At 43.1% G+C, this 19877-nt stretch overlaps 4 protein-coding genes and 1 pseudogene across 5 annotated transcripts; 4 read left to right on the forward strand and 1 right to left on the reverse strand.

The window, feature by feature from the left end:
- Nucleotides 1-107: 107 nt before the first annotated feature.
- On the forward strand, nucleotides 108-745 carry LOC120454211. The gene is made up of 2 exons (XM_039639307.1): nucleotides 108-215; nucleotides 266-745. Exons 1-2 carry the CDS (start codon nucleotides 108-110, stop codon nucleotides 743-745), a joined length of 588 nt encoding a protein of 195 aa, XP_039495241.1.
- Nucleotides 746-2691: 1946 nt separating this feature from the next.
- LOC120453945 lies at nucleotides 2692-3516 on the forward strand (annotated as a pseudogene).
- A 270-nt stretch (nucleotides 3517-3786) lies between these two features.
- Nucleotides 3787-4452, forward strand: LOC120454013. The gene is made up of 3 exons (XM_039639003.1): nucleotides 3787-4017; nucleotides 4077-4239; nucleotides 4283-4452. The coding sequence occupies exons 1-3, from the start codon at nucleotides 3787-3789 to the stop codon at nucleotides 4450-4452; spliced, it is 564 nt and encodes a 187-aa protein (XP_039494937.1).
- A 2807-nt stretch (nucleotides 4453-7259) lies between these two features.
- LOC120452518 lies at nucleotides 7260-9636 on the forward strand (the record flags this gene model as incomplete). The annotated part of the gene is made up of 3 exons (XM_039636774.1): nucleotides 7260-8738; nucleotides 8804-8994; nucleotides 9120-9636. Coding segments are annotated over 3 exons (2094 nt in total), but the record flags the coding sequence as incomplete, so codon positions are not given.
- Nucleotides 9637-9864: 228 nt separating this feature from the next.
- LOC120454042 (alkaline phosphatase, tissue-nonspecific isozyme) lies at nucleotides 9865-18170 on the reverse strand. 2 transcript variants are annotated; one of them, XM_039639035.2, is made up of 4 exons: nucleotides 18067-18146; nucleotides 12630-12721; nucleotides 10106-11655; nucleotides 9865-10028 (listed from the first exon to the last, which is right to left on the reverse strand). In XM_039639035.2, exons 3-4 carry the CDS (start codon nucleotides 11448-11450, stop codon nucleotides 9934-9936), a joined length of 1440 nt encoding a protein of 479 aa, XP_039494969.1. In that variant the 5' UTR covers nucleotides 11451-11655; nucleotides 12630-12721; nucleotides 18067-18146; the 3' UTR covers nucleotides 9865-9933. The 2 variants fall into 2 exon arrangements, with proteins under 2 accessions (XP_039494969.1, XP_039494970.1); XM_039639036.1 differs by lacking the exon at nucleotides 12630-12721 and having other exon boundaries at nucleotides 18067-18170.
- Nucleotides 18171-19877: the final 1707 nt, after the last annotated feature.

Here is a 19877-nt window from a genome sequence, read left to right on the forward strand (position 1 = left end):
AGATGGTTGGTGAATGGGCCCATTTAATAAATGTCACATTAATTGAAACTGGTTAATGGCTCATGACCATTTGGTGATCGCCAGCATACGATCTTTCTCATTGCGGTATGAACTTCGTTCGGCTGTCGTTATTTTTTCCGCTATTTTATATAGTAAATGGCAATGCAACTACTCAAAAATCCCTGTGGGATGACGACGTCGAGGATGAAGTTCATGTACTGTGTGCACATCTAAACTTGCAATCTATAGCTACTGTGCTTTCTAGAAGCCAATACTTCGCATCCACCACATCAACATATTTGGGGACTCTCGCTATATGAAGGCTTTGACATACATCGACGAAACTCGCACCAAGTTTACGATATGTGTGTCGCTTCGAGAGGAAATGGGCAGCAACTTCCTGACCTTCAACATAAAGATTCGAGTGAGAGCGACGGGCAGAACGAATTTCGCAACTCTGCTCCAAATGCGCGATCTGGATCTGTGTGGCTTCTTTGCGGAGTTCAGTAAGAATCCCATGATGAAGTACTTTCTGCAAACGGATATGCAGCTGAGCGACATTATTGCCTGTCCAGTGCGGGTGGGCAACTACTCGCTGAAGAATGTGAGTGTGAAGGACATCTATCCGCAGGTTCTGCAGAATGGCATCTACAAGTTCTTCGTGGAGGTGATTGAGGCAACGGCGGAGAAAGTCTTTGCCCTGCAGGTGACCACCGATGTCCGAATTCCAAGTGCCGCCGAATAAATGTTTGCCCACAACAAAGGATATGTAATTACAGGATTTGTGTATGTCTATTGTATTCTGTTCTGTTCCGTTCTGTTCCGTTCTGTTTTGCTCACTCCCCCCCCGTCTGCATTGTAAGCGGATTGCTGTCGCCTTGCCCTCGTTTTTCCGCATTTTCCGCCACATTTCCTCCACATTTCCGCCACCTTCCCAGGTCTTTCCATTGTGCGTCATGGGCTGCGCGCTGCGGAGCAGGGAACATATTGAAAATCACTTAAAGCACCGTCCAAGTGCATGGCCGATTATGGTGATTATCCCCGAACCGAAGAGACTTGCGTGAGTGCTCTTCTTCGGGGGGTTTCTTTGGATTTCCCGCGGGATTCTTGCGGTTTTCGCCGCTTTTCGAAGCCATATGCGCAATTTAGCCGTAATTAATAGAAAAACAATATGCTCAATGGCCAATCAATGTGCATATCATACACGTAACTGTGCCATAGATTTGATAAAAAAAAAAACACTGAAACCGTAAGCCAATAAAACCCTTTCCAACATAAACGTGTTAAAACCCGATGGTAATGTGATATTTTAATGGAGCTTGAAATATCCGTGGCTCCCTTAATTAAAATCCGTCCTGCGGTTTTCAGCACGTATTATTTTCCATGGACTTATTTTGGATCAGGAAAGGGGTGGCCTGACATGGGTCACACACCCTCCGATGGGCAATGCCTTTCTTAACGCACAATCAAATCACTTTGCGAATTCAATTTGGCAAAAATAATGTGCATATAGCTATCTATTATACGGCCAGGGCAAATGGAAATCAAAATTTCAATCTCGCCAGGCGGCGGAGGCAAAATTCCTGCAAGTAGCAAGTAAGTTGGGGAAAATTTCAGGGGGAGGCACTCACGTGAAGTGCCAATGCCTGATATCGAGTGTCGCACTTATGTGTGACCTTTGCAAATTCAATTTGTCGCCTTTTTATCTATAAACATTTTCTATTAGCTTTTCATTTTTCTGCTTTTTTTGTGTTGAGGGATGGTTTTCAATTTGGATTTGGCAACTGGGTGAGGTCAATAGCACACACACACACAGTTTATTCAAAAGTAACTGGCATTTGGCGTGGAAATTTCTTAAGGTCATCGAAATTGGGGCTACTTAGCTGTTGGCCAGACAAATTTCCAGTAGATGAATCAATCCGAATCGATTTTCAGTCCATGGCAAAGTGCATTTCCAAAAGAAAAATTAAAAATCAACCTGCGCCCATTTTCTGGCAATTAAAAAGGCGTTGAGTTGGGCAATTAAACACACGAACCTGCCTCAAAATAATTCACTTAAATAACGCAATGTTGCGTAATTCAGTTTCACAGTTTTGTAATTAAAAGCATTTGCATAAGAATCGCATCGAGCCACGGCCCTCGGGCATACTTTCATGCCACTCTAATTAAAGCCTGCCCTCGGTGCAGGACTCCTTTTGTTGGCCAGGACTTTGGGTCTTGGCCTCGTCTTTCCCTAAAGGTCATCAACGTCTCCGACAAGGCGGCTCAAATCCCAATCCCCTGGTTGGGAGCCCGGAAAATGGGCAGTTGCATGGTTTGTCAATAGCGTTTTGTCCTTTGCGTTGCCTGCAGGAAGTCCTTAATGTTTTTCCAGAGTGCCTTTCAATCGCTGTATAGAAAATTTAGTTGTTTGAGCTGTTCCTTATGAGTTCCTTATTAAGCAAAATGCGCTTTCAATCGACTGTTTTGCACTTTAACTACTTTCAACACTTTGATTTAAACGCAGCGCAGGTTGGCATTTGTTTAAGGATTGATAATACTTATCATGCAGATAAGGTATATTCATTTACTTTTATAAATTATTAAATTTAATGAGGCGCACCCATTTAATCATGTGCCTCGACAACCTGAAAATGAAAAAACCTGAAAATGTTCAATGCAACGCAATGAGCTGTTAACTGTTGGCCAACAATGAGGCTAGAATCCAATCCGATCAGAGTGTGGTCATATGTGGTCATCGTTTCACTACTCAGCGATTCAAACGCATTATTTAAGTTTAAAAACATCAAGTGTACGTGCTATGAGAAGTCCTTTTGCGAACTGAAGCGTTGTGAACTGAAGGTAGTGGGTCGCGGCATCGTTGGTCTTTATTTGCATGTCCAAACCTATCAGCTATCATTATAACCCTGCCTGCATCGATGTTGCAATACTTTCTAAAAAGGTACATTCTGACTGTTCGTAGTTTCTCAGCTTAAAGGATATCTAAATAAAATATTTCCCAAAAGATGGCTTTCTATAGCAGGAAGTGGATAAATTGAAGCAAGCTGGATATTATAAGACGACTATATCGAGATAGGCAACTTGATTGATTTTTACTTTTATTTTTTCAGTGCATTCTATCCCTATACCGAAGGTTCAATGGATACAGGCCGTTCCTTTACAATGTTACCGTTGACATTTGCAGTTTTCTCAAAAATCGAAAACGCTATCCATTTTTTGATTTAGTATACGACAGCATAAGAAACTTTACCAACGTCAATCACTCCTGCCCGTTCAATGTTGGTAGTATAACCCGCAATTTTATAATACTTCTAGTATGCCCTAATGGTTTTATAAATTTTGTATACTTTTCAGCATGACATAATTGTGCACCGAATGGTACTAAATGACAATATGATCGTTAGAGTGCCCGTGCCGAGTGGTTTTTACAAACTAATGTTTGTCCTAAAAACAGATGGCAATTGGAGGGGCGAAGTTGAAGTTCACGTAGAGGTTAACCTGGGATACGATCGTTAAAGGTACACAGATATGCAGATAGGGTATATTTATTTTCAGGTATATCTGTGCAATCTAATTGCAACCATTAAGGCAAAGCCTGTGTATCGACTATCAAATACCCGGCATACCGTTTCTTTAATAATAAATTCACCTTTCTACTCTTACATTAGAATCTAGTAGGTATACCCTTGTTCTCTACTAGTTACGGATATAATCACTATATCCGCAAATCCGATAAAGCGTGACAAACCTCAAAACTCGTCATTCAACTCAATGAACTGTTAAGTGATGGCCAGCGATGAGAAAGAAACAAATGGCATCAGACTGTGGTCATATGTGGTCATTATTGTGTTACTCAGTGATTCAAATGCTCTATTCAAGTTTACAAATGTCAAGTGTACATGCTACGAAAGGTCCTTTTGCGAACTCAAACTCTGTGAACTGAAGGTCCTGGGGCGCGGCATTGTGGGTCTTAATCTACATGCCCAGGTTCACAAGCTGCCCATTAAATCTACGACGGTATGTTGGCTCATTAACTTATTCCGATCGTATATTTTTAGTTAAACAATCATTTCTAGTGCGTGCTAACCATGTTCCGAAGATTCAGCGGCTACAGGCCTTTCCTCTTTAATGCCACTTTAGATGTTTGCCATTTTCTCAAACACCGAAAACGCTATCCATTCGCCGACTTAGTTTACGAAGGAATTAAAAACTTTAGCAATTTAAATCATACGTTCCCTATACCCAGAACGTAATTAGATTTTTTCGCATAAATGATTTCATTTGCAGCATGACATAATAGTAAGCCAAATGATTCTGAATGATGACATGATATCCAAAGCTCCTGCGTTAAATGGCTTCTATAAACTCAGGTTCGTCGTGAAAACAGATGGCGTTTGGAGGGGCGAAGTGGAAGTCTATGCAGAGGTTAATCTGGGAATCGATCGCTGGTGAACTATATGTATCCGTTTCAGCATTATCTGCTTAGTAGGTAGATAAGATCGATTTATTTACGTTTGTTATTCGCATTCAATGAAGCTGAAAATGATTGCACACTCGGAAAAAATACAGTACATATGAAATTACTGTAATAAATATCAAAAATAATAGAATAATATCCCTAATCTCTACTCCTATTAAAAATAATTCTTGTTATCAGTGCATTTTGTGGTTGCAGTTTTAACTTTCAGTGCATAACTCCACAAATCGCAAATCCATGTTCAAAAATCATATGAGGCTAATTAAGAGCCCATTACCCAACCCTCGCTGCGTAAACAGACACCGTCGACCGCAAGTCAACCAACCAACCAACCAACCAAGCAAACTCGTGAATCCACCCTCCTTAGAGACTGCAGGCTACGAAGGGGATGGGCTGGCATTTCGAGGGGGATGGGGGGATTGCTCCGAATTGTTACGTGTGTAATCCGACACTTGGACGAGCCGACAACCACCTGGGCAATTAGACCGTGAAAATCTCCATGCAAATGAGTGCTAACTGCTTGGCGCTCTCGTTAAGAACATTTCCTTGGACGAGTGTCAGGAGCAGGCGGATGGATTCACAAAGGCCATGGAGCTATGCTAATGAGCTCCCACCTCCTGAGAAGCTGACAATTAGCCGGGGGCCAGGAAAAGCCGCAAACTGAAACTTGTTGACCTCGTTGCCACAACAGATCTCCTTGGTCAGGCTCAAAACTTAATAAGCCATTTACGTTTTTTTCTCAGAGTTCTCTCCTTCTTTATTGGGCTGGAAAGGCACTTGTGCAGTCGGTTGTGCGACGGAGTATACAAGTTTGTAATTTAATTTCAGTTTATTAGTGGGAATTGTTTTTCACTCTGCTGCAGCGCACGAGGCTGTTTTCCGATGGCGTCGCGACGCAACAATTTAATTAGATTTTTGTAGACCGTTTCCTTAATTAATTGCATTCAGCTGCAATTGAAGGCAGGGTTGGATATCAAAGGATAGCTTTAGAGTTACTACCGATTTAAAAACTATGAATATAGCATGAGGTAACTGCAGAACCTATGAAAATATTTGCGAAAAACTCTTGTATTTTAACTAATTATATAACATTTTTGGAATCAAAAATGGTGTCACTCTGGAAAAGTAAAAAACTTGATGTAATTTTCGGCTTTGTTTTTCCACTTAAAATATTTATTAAATTGTAAGTAAAATAGTATCTAAAATTTCACTTTAAAGACAATTACACATTATTAAGCATATTTTAAATTTTTCTTAGCATACTGTATTAAATTTTACGTCTTTGAAGCCCTGGTTTAATTCCACTGATTTCCCTCATTTTTTTGGCCAGAAGCTGGCGCCATTTTGGAAACTCACTTGAAATGCAAGAGGGGAGCTACATTAAATTTTCAAAACCACAAAAAGAATCCTTTGGTTCTTAAAATGTCTGAACAACGCTGACCATGATGATGCCGGGGGGAGTGAAAGAACAGAGCACTGCCTGCTGGTGGGTACATGGGGCTGGCAACAAAAGGTGCACTCACCTGTCAACGCCCCAAGCAGAAACACCTTCTTTTTCCCCCCAGCTAGCCACCCACAAGTGGGCCATGTGGCGTGGGTGGCTTAAACTCCAACGCAGTGCAATGAAATTCTTCATCTACAATTCAATGACATTCCATTCCGGGCCTTGGACGGGGCGTGGCAAGTCGGAGAAGGCTGCCAATAAGCGTGCCCCCCAGTGGAGCAACAGATGATACATTATGCAGCGCCCCCTGGTGGGCCTGCATCAGGGGGCGTGGCTGCGCATGCGCCTCCCGTGCGCGTGGGTGAATCGGTGGTGGTATGGTCGAGCTATGTCATCCGCCCGGCGAATCCCAGAGCAGCCCGCTCCGGATTCCGCCGCAAGGTGCGAGCGAGAGCCGCACATCCACATCCCGTTCAATAGCGTGGGTGCCCGGTGGGTGGTGGGGGTGAATGGGTGGTGGATGGGTAGCGGATGGGTGGTGGTTACTGCCTTTCATTGGCTTCGCATTCAAACCCAATTTCAGCTAGCAGCATTGCGACAGGTGACCGTACGCCGTTCAGTTCTCTTTGAAGCCTGCCGCGGGTCAGTTGCGTGTCACGGAAAATCCTCAAGTTAACTGCATAGTCCTTGGGCCAAAAGAAAAGTTTCTGGTGATTCCCGATTAAAGTTTAATTTCGAACGAATTTTTCTCAAATTGTGCAGCTGCATACTGAGTATTTGAATCAAAACCAAGCAAACAAATAAATTATGTGAAGTGTTTAACTTAAATGCATAATAAATACACCTATAGTTACAAACACTGCACAATCAATTATTTAGAAAATTTTGAAATTATAATAAAGTGCATTAAAAAATCAAACATATCCAGTGTTAGATCAGGCAAAAGGTAAATTTTACAATTTGTAATGTTATATTATAAATCAAGAGATCCTGTTTTATGATCATCCTTTATAGTTATAGTCGTAAAAAAAGATGAACATAAGATATTTAAATAATTTGTTTTTTTTTTCTTTTAAAAAGCATAATTTAAAGTATAATCCTGTTTGTTTGAGGAACTTTATTTAACTTAGCTTCAATCCAAAGCCATAGCCCAACACTATAACACTTGACACTTTATTTTTGCTAGGATAATGCTGATTACTGACTTCAAATGAAATACCAAGAAGTTGACGTTAGAACGCAATAGAAAAGGGGAGAAAAATTATGAACATGAATCCGCCGACGCACCAGCACCCGCACCCTCATCCACATCCACATCCACATCCACATCCTCATCCTCATCCTCATCCTCATCCTCACCCACATTCTCACCCGCAACCGCAGTCACATCTCCAGTCGGTGCAGCATCTTGGCCAGCATCAGCCACTGCCCGCCCTGCTCCCTGGCCACCCAGCCAGCACCCACTTCGTGGAGTGCCGGGCATTACCAGCAATCAACGAGACATTTCCGCAATTTGGCCAGCATCGTCCGGCTATTTCGCTGCTCTCCCCCTTGGATCTTTCACTGCGGGCTGCGGCCAGTGTAGTGCCAATTACTCCACCATCGACGCCCTCGCCGCCTCGCAAGCGCCAGAGATTAATGTCCGAGGAGAATTACCTGTGGCGTCCGCACATGGCGAGTCCTGCCGCTTTAGCTCCAGCTCCAGCTCCAGTTGTTCCAGCCGCAGGACCTTCGAGCCTGGCCATGCAGCCGAGCTACTTTCACCAGCATCATCATCAGCAGCAGCAGCAACAGCAGCAACATCAACCACAACAGCAACATCATCAGCAATATGCCACACGCAGCAGCTTGGAGGGCGCTTCCTTTAATAAAAGTCATTTTCACGGGACGAAAAATAACTTTGAGCAAATTCCGGCGGGTCAATCGAGCGTCAGCTCGCCCATCTACGTGGAAGATGAGACCATTGTGCTGACCGAGGACGAGGATGAAACAGTTGTCAGTTCCCATGACTACAACGAGTACGCCACGGACACGGAGGAAGTCAACGAGGGCGACGATGAGACGAAGCAGGTACAAGTCAGCGATAATGGCGACGATGATGAGGAGGAGGTGTTTGTCGATGTCCTCGGCAGTGACGACGACGAGGATGAGGCGGTGGACCCGGTGGCCACAAGATTGCAGGCCCAACTAATGGAGACTACCGCCCTGAAACGCAATGAACTGTTGTATGAGGATGAGGAGCTGCACAAACAGGCGGTAAATGGTTTGGCCAGGCTCTTTGATAGGGATTTTCCGGAACCAGATGTGGAGGTCAGCGAACTGGCGGATGTCCAGAGCAACAGCGGGAAGACCTACACAGATCTGAGTGGCGTGGCAACGGTGGAGAGTAGACCCCCAGCTAGTTCCGTCAACCTGGCAACGCTTCCTCCTCCTCCGACTTGTTCTATCCCTACTACACCTCCACTTCCACTTCCACCTCCACCCATATCTCGACCCCACAAGGCCGAACGCAGGAGGTCGAAGCTACGGAAACACATGGCCATCGATGAGGAGACCATAAGCCCAGTTTCCGGCACCATCATTCGCAAGCTGCGCGACGACGAGGAGCTGGTGGTGCGCAAAGGTGACATTGATCCGGCTTTCAATGTGGTCGAAATCACCGAGGAGGCCAAGGCCATCCTGGCCAGCATCGACAACAAGATTGGCGACTACATGTGCCAGCTCTGTCGCACCGTCTACGATGACGCCTTCATGTTGGCCCAGCACCGCTGTCCCCGCATCGTCCACATCGAGTACAAGTGCTCCGAGTGCGATAAGGTTGGTGGTCAAGTCAGAAGGCAGGATTTGCTTTCCAGGTGGCTAAAACTCTTCTCCCTCCGCAGGTCTTCAATTGCCCGGCCAACTTGGCCTCCCATCGCAGATGGCACAAGCCGAAGGCGGATGCGGCCGGCTCTAATCCCGCCAAGAAACGGGTTGTGGAAACGGGCGATCTGACTCAGGAGGCGACTAGGAGCGGCGATGATGCCAGCGATGGCATTTATCCTTGCCACATATGCGGAAAGACTTTCCGACGGTGAGTTGTGTCATCATACTAAGACTTTCGGGATGAACTATAATATTATATTAGTTTAAAAAGTGTGATTTTAAATATTTTTCGGCAGTTAAATTAAAATATTCTATATCTTCCACAAACAACAGTCAAGCTTACCTGAAGAAACACCAGGCCTCCCATCAGATGTTGGATAATCTGAAGAACCTGGATTTCTTCAAGTCCCAGCAGCAGCAGTTGGCCATCAGTGGCCACCAGTTGCCCGATCATGTCCAGCTGCAGCACACAACTGGACAGGCGGTCCCACCCGCCGCTTCCTACGCCTCCCTGCCACGCCCACCGCCTGGCATGCCCATCTACCCGCCGCCAAGTGGTAAGACCTATGCGGGTGGACAACGCTTTCCGGGATTTCCCTTTCAGTCCTTCGATCAGCGGCGCTTCTACTCTCTCGGAGAATTCTACCTATCGCAGCACTTGGAGCGATCCTCGGCCTTCCAATACGTGCAGGCCAATCACCTGAGACAACTGTCGAATGTGGCCCAAACTTTGATGCCTCCTCTGCCCGTCAAATGACCCAATCCCAATAACAATGTCCTGCGGCCGGTGCCTCGCATTGCGGCAACAACGACGGCAACAGGACCTCCGGCGGCAGCAACAACAACCAGGCAAGCGGCAGCTGCTGCCTCGGGAGTGTCCTCCGTTGGCCACGCCTTCAATTGGTTGGCTCCCTCGGCCGCAGGTGCAAGTGCATCGGGAAATGCAACTGCAACTGCCACGGCGACGACTGTGGAGTCCGGCGGCAATGTTATCATGTGACTTACCAACTTTTAGCAGCATTGAATCAACGATCCCTAGTTAAAGTTTAATAAATCAATCAAATTATAAGCACGTCTTTTATTCGGGGACAGCTATTGCAATTCTATATAAATATATTTTAATATGCTCTCATATATTTGAAGTGTGCTAAGTTTGAGTTCTACTTCTGCTAAGGACATGCGATACTGCACGTGCCAGGAAGGTTTCTTTTCTTACACCGTGAAAAATGGGGGACTTGGGGCCTTGAAATATTTAATAATAAACATACTTTATTCAATATTACTTCATTCAATAAAATTCCATAAAAGGTTAAACTCACCCTGTGCAAAAAGTAAACTTTCCGAGGGCATTTGGTACATCCTCTTTTGGATCTCAGATTCCGGCTCATTAAAAATCTCCGGAAGAAGGCTGATTGTCTCAGTTTCTCCGCTGACATCCAGGCTTGCCTTTGGATAGATGGCATTGGTCATTAAGACCAGAGTTAAAGTCTCCTGATCCTTGTGAAGATTAACCAACGTATCATTCAAAAGCTGCAACTGCTCTCTTTTGTCAACGCCCGATGGTATAAATTGCTCTACTATGAGTAGATATCCTTGTTTATACTTATTAAGCACTTGCAGAGACTTCTCCACCATTAATTTCAGACTTGGGGCCTTTGCATTACCACTCAAATCTCCATTGGCCATCACACCCAATAGGTAGTCAAAACTACTAGCATTTAGGGAATCCAGTTCATCGCTTCGCTGAATCAAATCGAATATTATTGGATTGACTTTGCTCTCCCTAAGTTTTTGGGTTCTCCAATCCTTCAGCAGGTTGCGTCCATCGTTGGACTCGCAGAGCAGCTCATCCACTGGATCGTATTTGGTGTTGGGCACGAGACTGCTCAGCATTTGCCTGCCTCCACCGATGAGTACATTCAGGGATTTACCAGTTTCACCAGAGATCAACTGATGGGCTATATCCTGGCAACCGGATTCAATGGCACTCCGAGGCATCCTTTCATTGCATTCAAAGTTGCCATGAGTATTTCCCAAAGCAGCTCCCGTAAATCCTGTAATCCTTTGAGTGGTCACAAAACCCGTTCGCAGGCCAGCCAATTGAGCCTGTCGAAGAATACTTATCGAGGTTTGGGTGGCATTAAGTGCCCATCCGCAAACCTCCTGACTTTCTGGGACCTTATCCAAAGGTATTCCCGACCAAAAGGCCTTGGAAACTCGTGCCACTTCACAAGGAGACTGCTGACTACAGCTGTTTTGCAAGCGAGCCAAGTGGGGAAACTGATCCCAAATGAAGTTGGTATTGCCTCGGCTGGTATTTATATTTGGAAAGCGCAAACCAGCCAAGTCTCGTCCATCGATTCCCTGAACCACAAATATCCTCACGTTTCTGGGATAAGTTGAATCCGTTGGCCTTAGTGCTTCGTTGAGCTCATCAATTCCTTTATCGTACCAGATTTTCTGCGATGTGGCGACCTTGTCCTTCCAATAATCCACATCCGCCACGTTGGCCACCTCGTTCTCCACCTCGTACCTGGTCATAAAGCCAATGCAGAGCAATGTGACCATCACCGTTACCAAACATGTTCCAGCCACCAGGAACACCTGAGTTGATTTAAGCCGTATAATTTGGCAAATCTCCTTGGTCCGCTGTGTGGTTACCATTGCAAAGATGCGTCCAAAACTGATTCACAATCGCTCTCTTCTTCGGGCTTTATCATGAGGAACTTTATCTGATATCTGTTGTTTGAGATAAGGTTTGGATTCGCCTTAGAGGAATTACAGCCCCCAATAGTTCGCCGTTTTGCTGGGTTTAAGTGTAGCAATTAACCCACGTCATGAATTATAAATGCACTAATTGGCGTGTCAACTAATGCAAAAATGCAGAGAGAGAAATTAAGTTCAATAGTCTCAAACACCTTAAGGGGTTAGTGTATTCACAATAATATTTACACCGTTTATCAGTAGAGTTTATTCCACTTGTTAGTTAGAAATCACAATTTATTGGTCACTTAAATTACTTGTTATTTAATTAGGTTATTTTTATACTGATGATACTGAATGTTTGTTATTGTGTTACACACTGATTTAGTTTTAATTTCTGCCAGTGCACAAAATTGAAAATTCCGAGTTCAATTGCCGTTTTGAGGGGTCAAAGACGTCTCAGCTTTGGCCATTAACTATTTCTCACATTCGTGTGGGCCACAATTGATTTGTGAGTTGGCCTAAAGCAGCCCAAGTTGTCAGCAAAATGGAAAGAAATGGCCTCTTGGCCCTGGCAAACGACAATTACTAATTGTCATTTGGCATTCAAATAACGTTTTCAATTTCCACCCCGTGCGACAAACTATTTCGCTTATGAATTCTCGCCCAATTAAATTGGCTAACACACAGTGTAGCAACGGTTTGTTCATTTACCAGTTATGCGAATGCGAAATTGTTTTCCTCAATTACCTGCCATTAGCCCGCATTTACGCCCCCTCTTAATACCCCCATTCCATCCCAACCCCGCCCACTCCGTTAGCCACGTCCGTCATTTCGTCGCTTTGAAGTTGCTTTGCATTGACATGTGGTCAGTTTTCCCCCGGCGAAACTGTCACAATTTCAATTCCCATTCGAATCCCACTCAATTGACAATGCCACTCGGTCGGATATCACTTTGATTATCGGTTCGGTTCCTTCATCATCTCTTTGTTTTTCCAACTTGTCTTGACTTGCGGAAATCGCTGACCAATTTCAATGACAATTTTTCAATCACGCTGTGATTTTGCCTGTCAAACAGCAGCACACGTTGCGTATGCGTAACATGAATAGGGGTGGGAGTTTCCTTAGCTTATTTCTTACCCCAAGACAAAGCTCAAAGGAATTATGGAGTTCCATTTGAGACACCATTGGTTTTTGTGCAATACAAGGATTGTCCTATTTGTTATCATATACTGTAAAGAATATTTTGAAAAATTTGTTTAATTGAAAATAATGGGGCAAACCTAAGATCACACTTCCGACAAATGTATTGAATGTAAATAATGTATATCCTTTATGTTTGTGGTTTGTTCTATATCTAATGTACCAATAAAACAAAAATAAAACCAAGCTAAAAAATAAGATACGTAATTATCATTATATGCCGAATCTTTTATTTTCCGTTAACTCATTTTAAAAGTAACGTAATTGCTACTTTATTGTCGACTATAACCGAATACAGGTCCACAGAAATCAGGATGGCAACTCCCGAGTGAGCTTTTGGTGAGCTTTTGACGACGCCCTCTGTTGATGAAATGTTGAAGCTTTCTGGAGGCATGATATCATGGTTCTATGATAAAGTTTAAAAGACAAATATGAAAACAAATTTTGGGATTATAAACAGAAATGCACATCAATGAAATATTTGACTGCTGTTAACACACATCAAAATTACATAAGCTAAGATCTAAAAATAAGCAGCTTAATTTTTGAATAGAATTCATTAGGAAATTGTAGTAAATTGCAAATAACTGAACTATAAGAAAGATATAAGATATAACTTTGAAAGATTATTACAAAACATAAGCAGCTTAAGTCGATTTTAGTTATTGACTCATTCAACTTTCTTATCTAAATATTCATACACAAATTGAATTGCTGAATTGTTAATCAAAAAACAGTTCGCAAAACTACGATAGGAAACAATTTAAAACGAAAAGAGAATAAAATATACCAACAGCTGGGGAAATCTGGTCCGGCTCACACAGGATTTGACCCTCTCCGCTGGCCAAATCATTTATAGTGCAAATGGCATTTCGTATGCATCCGACAAGCGCCGCAGGATGCAATTAGCGGCGAGTGGCCATCAAGTTACCAAAGCCATCGAGGACAGGAAGACGAGGTGGTGAGCAGAGAGGAGGTTAAAGGAGAAAAGGAGACGGCCACCCAGGAACCCGATAACATGGCCAAGAACAGTGCTTTTGACTGGCAGCAGCGCCCAGGAAGTCGACGGGCGTGACGCATATGGGTCACTTGCCATGGCCCACGTCAATGGCTTTGCAGGATGCCGAGCCAGCTGCTGCTGCTGCTGCTGCTGCGTCTTCAACTGCATCACACCCATGCCCACGCCCACGCCTGTGGCCACGTCCACGCCCGGAAAACTGGGTGTTTCCCCGACCCCAATGGAATTCATATGCAAGAGAGTGAAAGAGAGAGAGACGTGGCATCTCTCCACAACCATGACCTTGCCCCCCAAATAGAAATACTCATCATCGAGTGTTGTTTGCATTCCAACGGCGCCTGCCTAAAACATTTTCCGTGTTCGCTTTCCATATGGTAAGGAACGCGGAATTTCCTTGACACATTTTCAGGGGAAAATAATGCATGGCCCAGCAATGGCCAATACAATACCCAATTAAACTTTAATTGGACACGCTTAGTGCGAATTACGCAAATGTGCAATAAAAATTCGCTTGATTTGCTAATATGCGATTGAATTAACGCCCATGTGCAGCGGAGAGTATACACACACAAATGAATATAAATAAATATGCACATATGCGCCCATATTCCAAGGTCATTTTTGATAGGAAATCATATTTCCTATTATTACCTTTAACAATTACTCCTCAAGAAACCCCTATATCTGCAACCCCTATTTTTACGGTTAATAATTAAGTTGGCAAGCGAAATCATAACATTTCTCAGATTCGTTGTTGATGAGCCATATAAACATTATAAGATTGCAGCTCTGGGAGGGGCCACGCCCCCTCTGACGCCCACAAATTACAAAACCCTGTCATTGACGTCAGATAGTCGTGTGCAACAAACAAAGTCGTTGCCAGTCGCTCGAATGCAATCTCGGAAACTCTCGATTTGCTTCTGTTCTATATTCCTAGCACTCCCTCATAAGTAAGGGGTATCTGTTAGTCGAGATAGCGTTCTCTCCCCATTGAACACCTGTAGCTTAAATCGCTTCAATCTTTCCCTATCGAATAATAAGTAGAATGGCTTTGCTACTAAATATTTTGAATCTTATACAATGTAGTAGTTTGCAAGTCGATAATAAGACGACATAGGTCAACTGCAGCATTAGATTGATAAGAAAATTTCCACTTAACCTACACGTCTTAGCGTCTGCCATAATTGGTATTTCTCTACATTGTTTACGCTTGATTGCATGCCATTCTCATTGCCATTTGACAGCAATTTATATAATACAGGGGGGCGTGGTCAAGGGGGATGAGCAATATGACTAGTCTATAATGGGTGTAATACATGATGCAGTGGGTTGGAAAATTATTCATTCCAAACTTGGCAGCGCGTTTTCAAGAGTACCTCCAAACAATCTGCCATGCTATCTTATCACAGACGTTAAATATAAACGCGAAATATAAATAGTATAGATGTAGAACATACATAACTAAGGTTGTGAAAATATTTTCTAAAGTGCACTTTAATAAACTAAATTTATCTACTAAGGAATCGTACATTATTGCCTAAGTTGGCAATTTCCTCGATTTTCATTAGGAAATACGCTGCGCTGCAAGTCTTTCCGTTTCCCCTTGCTGTATTTTAGATTATTTTTTTAATGTTTGGCAAACACGAAGTGAAAAGACAAACGACGATAAGGAAAGGGGACATAAAAGAAAGGAACGGAAGAGAGATACAACCGAGAAGTTGCACTTTATTGATTGTGTGCACTTGCGGCTGTGTGCGTGTGCAATTCGTATCTGTATCTGTATCTGTGGCTGTACTGAAAAATAGTTGACAACTGACGATGCGCACAAACACATTAACACACTTTTATATATAACCATATATATTTCTATTTATGTACATATATCTCTGGCATGGCCTTGAACGTGAATTGCATTTGCGCTCGAAAAGCGAAAAAAGTAAAGGGAAAAAACAAACACCGAGCGAAAAACAAACAACAAAAACAAGATGCTTGGCGAGCGAGATGGCGAGTGTGCGAGCGAGATGGCCAGACGTCGCAAGGAAATGTGCCAAAGCGAAAAGTTTGAACGCACACAAGCGCAATTGGCAAATTGCATTTCCCCCACTCTCGCACTCTCTCTCTCGCTATCTCTTGCTCCCTCTGAAGCAGGCCCTCCCTTTCCAGCGAGGTACTAAGAATCTCAAGGTTACCGCATACACATACAAACCAAATCGCTCATGTGATGTGCACTCTATCGCTCTCTCTGTCGCTCGCTCTTTTTGGCAGATATGGAAAACTACCGAAAATAATTAGATTTTCAAATGCAATTTCATGTTTTTGGCTTCTCTTGCCTTTTGGACTAATCCACCTGACAAACTGCACAGGTGCCTGCAGAAACATTTCCATTTGAATGTACACAGGGCGAATAGAAAGACTGCATATATATGTACATCAATATACTTATACAAGGAATATATCATACTTAATATTTATTTTTGTATTTCTTATATAATGCCAATTGCACATCGATGAATTTTTTAATTTGTTTATTAAGTATTAAAGTATTTATTACTTTTCAGATGCTTCCTTTAGGTGATTTACATTTTGTTCAGTGCATTCACAGCTTCTATCGCATGTTTTCTGCCCACGTTTGCATCTTTTTTTCTCCGCTTGCCTACGAATTCATTATCGCACGGATACAATTTTCAGTTTCACCGCAGTTTTCCGTAGTCTATTTTATAATTTTAGCAACAATTTCCAACAGCATTTTCGTGTGTTTATTTTGCTTACACGTCGGTGTGTGCAACTTAGCGGTTGAAGGTGAGTGTCCGTGTTAATTGGTTTTCAAAATAACATTTACATGCTTGAAATGCATTTTGATTAACTGGCGCTGAAACTTACAAAGTTTATGGAAATCGCTTGCCGTTTTTGGGCTCCCCGTTAACTGAGATATGATCGAGAAAAGTGATTAGCTTTGTTATTAAAACACCAATTGGGTCACAGCAATTTCCTGCATCAACATGAGAAAATGGCACAATATTGCTCATACGCCACGTTGCCAAGCCGCTTCCAGAAAATGTGCAATGGTCTTTTCGTAGAGGGAAGTGATTGAAGAGGGTTCAGCACATACACATAAATGCCAACCCCACCGCCACCCCCATAAAAGTGCTATAAACCCCCAAATGTCAAAGTTGAATGCACAATAGGAAAGTCGATGTGGGCCAGGGAAATGCCAGAATATAGCAAACGCAAATGAAATTGAAATCGAAGTGGAAATGCGAATGGGAATATGAATTGGAATGAAAATGAAACTGGAAGTGGAAGTGGCTATGAAAATGTGAGTCATTTGGCTCACTTGTCCGTCCAGTGCAACGACCAACATATGCTGACCATTAGCTTTGCCGTTGCATAAAAGCTACCCTCTGGCTCTTATTTTTCTGTTTCCCGATTCTGTTTCTGCGTTCCTCCTGCAATGGGCGAAACATGAAAGCGAAATTTCTGGCACATATTTCACAAACACCGACTGCAGACAACGCGTCGCAAGTAGCGATGAATCATTTGCCCCCTATATACTGGTATACAGCCAATTCACCACCCTCACACAGCTGCACTTTGGCGAAAGCTCTCTCTCTCTTTTGCTCACCGTTCCATTCCACGGCGTTTCACACACGCACATGCACACACACACACAAACACATACGGACAGGCAGAGCGAATCCTTGTAGCATGTATTTCAAGTTCACTGTCAAGGTCACCTACTACAGTCATGCGCTGCAAAAAGGGGAAGGGTAAGGAAAAGGGCGTTTGTTGCAGCAGCAGCAACAGCAGCAGCAAAATCGAATGAACCAGCACCTACCTACACAGTGCTGGCGAAATGTTGCCCTCCCACTCTGTGTTCTCTGTATTTTCTCCCCAAAGTATACACAATCTATAATAGATGCGCTCTAAGCTAGGTCCGCACAGCAAGTACTATAAAGAATATTCTATAAAATATATTCTCGCAGGGGATATAAATACGTCTCTTCATTTAAATCGGGCTTACAGGCGAGTAACTGATTTCGGGCACTACTGGGCACAGCTTGGTATATTTTTGGTAGAAAATGACATTTTCATCTAATTTAGTCATAAATTACGTATACTTGATAGGAAATGTATTTCTGGTTTTGTTATCTTAGAAAACAAAAATTATATAAGAAGTTTCTTGAGCTAAGTAGATTTTAAAATCAATAATCTCTATCTTAGGAGACGGAATATTTTTTTAACCTTCAAGGTAATTTTAAAAAGGATGATAATATTTTAAATGAATGAATATAAGAGAATTTCTTAATGAATTTTGAATGTTTTCTTTAACATTAAAAGTAGTCGAGAAGTACCTACATCCAAAACAAGTCCGATAGGCATTCTATGTTATCTGACAGATAACAACATTTCCTGGCACTCTTTATATTTGTAGACCTTTTCCGATTTTCTTTGCAAATTTCTATTCCTAACTAAATTCACTCGTTAGCTGTAATGCAATTTTGTTCATTTCCCCACAGTGCCAGCGAGAGAAAAGTTTCCTTCGCTTGCGTATAGCAAAAGTGGGCGCAAACAGTTAATGGTGACTGTGCCTGTGGAAGTGCAAGCTGTGTGTGTATCACGCGAGCAGTTATATATTTGTATATGGGGTATATACCAGTATGTACCACTACATAAGCTTCGGTGTGCGCCAGTGCAGTCGCATGTGTGTATTTGTATCTGTATCTGTATCTGCATTGGTATATGTATCCGTATCTGAGTACCCTTTAAAACGGCGCGGTGCGCATGACATAAGAAATAAGAAAACGGCGCACGAGATAGTAAGTTATGAAAGTCCCCAGTCCGACATGCACTAACATCTGTTGCATATAGCCGATGATATAGATACATTTATGTACATGCATCGCCATACATACATTTACCTGAAAATGTGGGAATGCGACCGTTACAAAGTGCCTAGCTATGCAAGAGTTTCACTTGGCACATTTAATTGAATTAAACAATTAAACAAACAACGTCCTCTTGGTCTCTCTCGGAACCAACACATGCACCAGCGCCCCCAAACAAATTCAATTAAGAATTTAAAATCGAAATGCCAGCAATGTTTGTGCTACTAGAAAGAAAGAGACTAGAAAAGCTAAGCGAAAGAGAAGGCTGTAGCAGGCGAGAAAGAGACGCAACCACACTCTTCATGGGGATGCAGATTTTGGGGGCTGGCTTAGCCGGTGGAAAATTGCAGCAGACGCACATTTGTCAAGCGAAATCGAAATCGCATGACCAAGCATCGTGCACAATGCACATATGTACATATGTATGTACATAGGTATTAGCAGGTCCCACCTACGTCAGATATATGACAGCAAATTTCCGTGCACTTAGCAGGGCCAGTAAGCCAAGTAATTATTGTATTTCCCTCCTATCACTACGAGCATTTTGTGTTGCAAGCGGCAGTTAGTCAATAAATGCGCTAATTATATACATTTCGCTGCCCAGGCCCAGAACACGAACCGAAAAGCCCAGCAGATACATAGCGAACTCGGTGCACATACAGTGGGCGCCCTTAGGAAGGAACTGTTACAAAAAACGATTTTGTGAACCCTTTGAATCACTGAAACTGAAAAAGCTAGCAACTAATAGCTTTACTTTGTTAAGCCCTTTCACATCATTCGAGCGCCAATAATGTAATCTAGTTGGGAATTATAGAGAGCTGAAAAATTCCTATTAGAAGTCATAAATCTAAACTCCCTAAAGATCACTATTTTGTGAGGACCACCTCTATCGGGTGACCACTGTACCACTGTGGCAGTAAACGAGGCGCGTCAGGGCAGACTGCACAACTTAAACTGCAAGTACATGCCAAGAATGGGAAAAGGGAAGCCGTTGGGGGGAGGGGAGGGGTAGGGCTGCCGAGGGAGACGGCGATGGAGAGGGCGAGCGAGAGCGAAAGGGGATCAGATGAGGAATACCTGCCCATGTGTGTGTTACTGCGAGAGAGCTGCTTACTTGCATTTACACTACCACCACCTCAGGTTGCGCTCTCTCCCCGCTTTATGACATAACATTCTTGAACTTGAGCTGAGCTCGCCAGAGTTTCCTTTTAGCTTTCAAATGCAATATATACACATGCGAGTACATCTGTTTTTTTTTGTTGCTCTGGCAGTGGGACGCCC

Source organism: Drosophila santomea, chromosome 3R (genome assembly GCF_016746245.2).
Source record: "Drosophila santomea strain STO CAGO 1482 chromosome 3R, Prin_Dsan_1.1, whole genome shotgun sequence".
Classification (NCBI taxonomy): Eukaryota; Metazoa; Arthropoda; class Insecta; order Diptera; family Drosophilidae; genus Drosophila; species Drosophila santomea.